Source organism: Pygoscelis adeliae, unplaced genomic scaffold (assembly GCF_000699105.1).
Source record: "Pygoscelis adeliae isolate BGI_AS28 unplaced genomic scaffold, ASM69910v1 Scaffold304, whole genome shotgun sequence".
In the NCBI taxonomy this organism is placed as follows: Eukaryota; Metazoa; Chordata; class Aves; order Sphenisciformes; family Spheniscidae; genus Pygoscelis; species Pygoscelis adeliae.
The window spans coordinates 1650175-1656464 of record NW_008824558.1 but is presented as its reverse complement, the minus strand read 5'-3'; the positions used below and the strand labels follow the sequence as shown (position 1 = coordinate 1656464).

General features: G+C 35.6%; 1 protein-coding gene across 1 annotated transcript in view; it reads left to right on the top strand.

Moving 5' to 3' along the window:
- Positions 1-822: 822 nt before the first annotated feature.
- ATG7 (autophagy related 7) overlaps positions 823-6290 on the top strand; it is a 112261-nt gene continuing 106793 nt past the window's right edge. The window contains exons 1-3 of the mRNA XM_009322002.1: positions 823-883; positions 4089-4299; positions 4528-4582. Coding sequence (XP_009320277.1) covers positions 4122-4299; positions 4528-4582 — 233 coding nt within the window. The 5' untranslated portion in view covers positions 823-883; positions 4089-4121. The remainder of the gene's footprint in view (positions 884-4088; positions 4300-4527; positions 4583-6290) is intronic.

The following is a 6290-nucleotide window of genomic DNA, read 5'->3' as shown; positions in this document are numbered from 1 at the left end:
CCGCAGCAGGGCTGTGCGCCCAGAGCAGCGCCTGCCGCGCTCGGAGGTGGGAGTTGGCGGAGCAGGTTGGCCCCGGGTGCCAAAGGCTGCCTTTTTGTGTCAATAATGTTATTAGAAAGAGGGAAGACTTGGGAAGAAAATGGGCTTGATAACGGACATGAGATGAGCTTAACGTCCTTCAGCCAAGAACCAGCTTTTCTGAAAGTGTCCCTTATGTAGTGGTAGGAAATAGTAATTTCCTTTGTCACCTCGATATAAAGGAGGTCTTCAAAATACTCAACTCGGGACCACAGAATAAAAAGTTTTGTAAAGCTGTAGATTTTAGGGGGTTATGTGAATTTGGTTTAAAACCTGTAACTTCATGGTAGTTTTAAATGCTGTTAAACTGCTAATCATACTTTTACAACAGATTAATTATGTCTGTCGGGGGAAGACATGTTATTAAAAGTATTGGCGTGTTTTTCACTTAATATATTCCTCCATTAGATTGGTTTTAAATGCCTGCATATTTAAGAACAAGTGCCAGAACTTAGACTAGTGATAGTGCATCTTCACTTCGGGTTATCCTTGCTGATCGCACTTGTTAAATTTCCTACCAGTCACAGAACTTAGGAGTGTCTAAAGCATACTGGTGAATCTTTTCACTTCAAGCACATTTTTTCAGCTGGGCTCTTCTGAAACTCAGTTTGTTCTGCATTTAAACTTTTGGATGTCTTTTTTTCTTTATTATATTCTCCTAGTGACTGTTATTACTGTTAGAGGCTGTATGTGAATTTCTGTATGCAAGTTCTACAAAATTTATACATTTCATCTTTTATCTCAGTATTCTAAAACTTGTTGCACAAATTTACCTTGGCCTACTGATCTTGTGTTAAGAAAGCATGTAAGTGAATATTTACATCAAAGTACATTAAAGAATATTTTCAAAAGTGTCAATACATCGGCAGTGATTGTATGTGTTTCTCTGTTTGCATGTGCATGGTGTAGTGAGCCCCCTGTTTTTATTCCTACAGTTTTATAATAATAACTCGTTAGGTACAGTAATAACGAAAATAAGTAGGGTATTAAAACTCATTCCCAGTGGATGCTTTCAGGCCGGTATTTTCTGTGTTTGTTACTCAGCTACTGCTAGGTACTGTCAGCTGGCTTCTTGATCACTTAAAATGTTTGACAATATACTTTAGTATTGGGTATGTCATGTACTTATTTTAACAAAAAAAAGGCAAAATGAAACTTTACCTGTTCCAAAGGTTGAAAAAGAAAATCAGCTTTTTTAATGGCTAATTCTCCAGGGTATAGGAGAAATTTTTATTGCCTACCAGATAGCTTTTATACTGGTGAAATGTTTAACTTAAAGAAAATTCAAAATGAGTAAACTTCTAGTTTTAATAGAGCTTGTCTGGCAAGGAAAAGTAACAACTTTATGTTACTTTTTGTTATTAATTAAAAAAAAGAAGTGTTAAGTAATACCTTCCCAAACTTCTGAAAAAAGTGGAGGGTGGGATTTAATGTATTAATATTGACTAGGCAACTATTGAACCGCTGAATAAAAGTTTTATTATGGAAGTCTTGGCATGAAGTACCATGTAATCTGACTCTGTTATTGCTAATACCTATATGACAAACAATTTTTTGCCTGTTTTATGATGAGGTTTCTGTGACATTGAGTTACAAACAAAAAATTTTGTAAGGCTTAAGACCTATGTAGCAGTAAAATTTAAATGTTTGCTCATTTATGTGACTCCTTGTCCAGCTTACACAGAGAAAAAGAGGTTTATAAAAATGGTCAGAAAATTCCATGCAGTTAGTTGTGTTCTTTATAGTTATAGTATTTGCAAAGTTTCAAGAAACTGACTTTTTTCATGCTAATGAAAAGAGATTTCAGAGGTTTTTCAAGAAAACTATCAAAATTCACATTACCACAAATTCCAGCTGCCGTTAAAAATTAAGAAGAGGAGAAAAAACCCACAACAAAATGGAGGGTGGTACAGAGGGAACAAAATGGCGTATTTGCAATATGCCAGTTAAAGCAAGACATCATGATAGAACTGAAACATATGGCTTTCACCATGAAAAATGGAAAATCTCAAACCTGTACCCAGAAAACCACATTCCACAACTCACCAGCAAGTAAGGAAAGTATTTACACTAGAAGGAGATAAATTGTATAAACTGAATGTAGAAGGAACAGCTGGATTACACTGAAGACTTTGTTTAAGGAAGTATCGTGTAAGGAAACACATAACTGTCTTTCTCAAATTAACTTTGACACATTTGAGAAATTCTTTCAGAGAAGAGCTGGCTATTTGGCACTTATTAAGAAACTAAAACCACCTCTCGTTCCCTTCCCCCTGTTCCAAAAAGCATGAAAGAAACTCGTGTAAGCTCTGTTTCTGTTGCACAAATGACTTCACAGGACAATAAACTTGGAACTGTTCAATTCAATCCAAGCTACAGTACAGCAAAACTGTAGTGCAGCTATTTAGATTGGTGTCAGATAACATAGCTATGCTGGGAACCTTATTTTGACTTTTCTATATGTAAAATCCTACCATTGATCCATGTGTAAAGGTAGCAGGTGTCGTGAAGGATCAGTAACAAAAGGCTATCACATGGGATTATGTTGTGCAAACTAAAACATTTAGTCTTTAAAGATCAGTTAATTGAAGGAATTGAAGGTTGTTTGAGTTCAAATGGTTGATTTGATAAGTGTTGTGAACAAGCCTAAATCGATAGCTGTTGATCTCCCTTCTGGACTTAGAAAACAGCCATTACTAGCTTGGTAGACAGATGTGTTGTGTTAAATAGCATATGCTCATATCTTTGTGAGAAGTCTTAAAACTAATATTTTAAAATCTTATTTTTAGTATGTAACAAATCCTTGGTTTGCAACATGTATGCTTATCTTAGTTAGATAGTCAAAGACAGAATGAAATGCGTAATAGGAGGACCTTCCCTCCCCTAGGTGTATATTTGAATACTCTGTGTCACGGACTATGTCTCTGAAACTTGCATCTTAATATGTGTAGGTATAGGCATGAGGACGAATACTAACAGTAAGTAAAAGACATTCTTGATGGCAACGTTTTTATTTGATGAGTTTTCAAGAAAATAAGCAGATGGAGCTGAATCACCTCACACTGAAGTGAATGCTGCTGCTAATGTGAGCAAGGGGACTGTTATGCCTAGTTGAAGTAGAGACTTCTGATAGCCCAGTTTAGATGTTTTACTCCTTATTCTGGGGTAGCGTCTAAAATTCTGAAATTTGTAAGTGCTGTGAATTGAAGACTGTGTGCTTATAGGAATACCATTCAGCCAATGTGGAGTAGTGATTTGGATGTTAAAAAAAAAAAGAATAAAAAATGCTCCCCATACGCAAAAACTTTTAGGAAGGAAGAACTGTAAGGAAGTAATCTAGACTTGTAAATCACACTGACTTTCTAATGGCTAGTGCAACTGTTAAGGAAGTTCTAGGTTCTGTTTCCAGTTTTGCCCTTCACTGCTGCAAGACGTTTCTTGGTTTTAGTTTCCCTTTGCTAGCTTTACTTGTTAATTTGTAAATGCTTTATGAGCGTTCAACTGTCGCCACAGCCTGAGAGTGAAGACCTAGCTAAATGAAACGTTAGTTTGGATTTTAAATGCCATCAGAACTTGAATAGTACTAATAGGCTTTTAGATGGATATCTAGATAACAGAAGGAATGCAGATACAGTGTTTAGCATTTTGTTATTTTTATCTGTGGCAGCACAATACAAGATATAACTCAGAAGTACACTGTTCAGATGTAATATCCTAAGTAATAGGAGAAATCATGGCATGTCTGTCAGGAAATTGAATCCTTCTAGGCAACTTGGCCAAACAGAACATATACTTGCCTTTCATAATTTTACATACAAGAAATTGGAAGGACTTTGCTTGGACTGAAAGGACCTGCTCAATAATGTTGAAAATTGGAGTTACTTAGACATTCAGAGGAGTAAGGCTTTCTACGCTTTAACCCAACAAAATGTATTAAAAAGAAGCTTGGAGTAGTCATGAGTAATATGGTCAACTGAGCATATACTTACCAGGCATATCTGCTTTTACAGAATTCTGTTTAACAGCGATCATTAACTAAAATCATGGCAACTGGCAGTAGTGAGGTGCACCATCCTGTAGATCCTGAAATCTCAAAGCTGCAGTTTGCTCCCTTCAGTAGTGCCTTGGATGCAGGATTCTGGCACGAACTGACCCAGAAGAAACTCAATGAGTACCGATTGGATGAGACCCCCAAAGTTATCAAAGGATACTATTACAATGGTAGGTAGAAAGTGAACATCTTGCTTAGTAGTTTGGGTTTCTCCCGTCATTCTTCTAAGTATTTGTGTAACATATTTTAGGTATTTGGCTGAAGCATTAGAAAACACGGCTGGGTGAGCTGTGAATTCTGGTGTGTCTGTGGGTAATTTATAACTTACATTAACAGAAAGAGGGACATAAATCTATGTATTTCAGTTTAAAAGAAGCATGTTGCTGCTTTTTGTCCAGGTGATCCTTTGGGTTTGCCAGCTCGCTTGACATTGGAGTTTAGTGCCTTTGATATGTAAGTATGTACTGTGGTTTACCTTAATTTGTATGTGAAGACACTTTCCTTGCATAACAGTAACGCTTTGATACATAGTATTACTTGGACAAATTCTGCATGAAAATAAATACACGTTTTCATGAACTTTATAACAGTAGAGAGACTGCTTTGAGTCGCAAACATTAACTCCCTGTGTCTGAGGTAGTATATTCATCTGAAGGGCCAAGTTTAAAATATGCTGGTAAGTCTCCAGTTTGCTCACTGTTTGTATATATGTTTATGTAAAATACCATTTTTTTCCATTTCTTCAGCTCTTCTGCGTAAGGGAGGATATTTCAGTCATCTGACTTCTGGTCAAATTTTTCCTTAGATCTTTATTTAGTGAGGATTCGTCATTACAATTAGGATCTCAAAACAATTTTTACAATCCCTAGTTATTACATTGTAATATCTTCCAAAGTATTTAATATTTATGACTGGAATTTTGTATTTTTGCCTTTACCCGCAAAGTGAAGGGTAAACCAAAGCTGCTCAGTGTACACAGCAAAAATGAGATGAGAGGGGAAATATTTTTTCCACATGGTTTTCATTTCCAGCAAATGCCTAAGTTAGTATAACTAACATAGGAACAGATGTCTTCGTAGTTAGTGTCTTGTTTGTTTTAAATTGGTGGATTATAAAGTTGTAAATCACAGAAGTGACTTTCTCTGCCTTGCTTGGTGAGGATGTTAGGAGCCTGGTGAGGCTTTGTGCATTTTGAGATAATTTCTTAGGAGATATTATTCCATTAATTCTTATGTAAGAACTTTTAGGTGCAATACTGAAAGCACAAAGTGCAATTGGAAGAAAGCTGCGACAGTGGGAGTGCATTTTGAGATAATTTCTTAGGAGATATTATTCCATTAATTCTTATGTAAGAACTTTTAGGTACAATACTGAAAGCATATGCAAGAAAGTGCAATTGGAAGAAAGCTGCAACAGTGGGAACAAGAATGTCAGATGAGGAAAAAATGGATGGTACCATGGTATTTGAGCTCTCAAATGTTATGACAAAAATAAAATTATGAAAGATCCACTTACGTAGTTTTTAATTATTCCTTCTACTGTAGTAATTTTCTGTACTTCTGTTCCTGTACTTTAGGTAATCGGTTTAGATGATCATGAAGAGTTCCCTTTTAGCTTTAAAAACTTTTGGAAACTACATCATGTGTGTTTATTATGTAACTTAAACATTTGCTGTATTTGAGTTTTAGCAGTGGTCAGAAACATATCAATTTGGGAGAACGATGTTGAAGGAGTCGATGAAATCAATCAGATCTACAAATTAAGGGAATGTTGTAGGGTTTTTACCTAATTTACATTCAAAAAGGGGGAAAAAATATATACTGTGTTTGCAAACAGCAGCTTCTCCAGCTGATGATGTTACAAACTATAAAAGCTACTCAATCTTTTTTCTGGTTTAAGCTTCCTTTGGGATGTTTCTTAAACATAGAATTTTAACTGAGTAACTCTTCATGTGAACGAAATACCAACATCCAAAGTTCAGTCTTAATTTTTTCTTAGTGAAAATCACATTTGTCATGGATAGTTTATATTTGAACAGAATTTTACAATCTTCAATCTGTGATTTAATGCCACCTTGCTTAGAGATAATACAGATGCCTGATATATTTTTGAAGTCATAATGTAGATGTGTATTTGCACAGGTTCTTGTACCGATCCATGT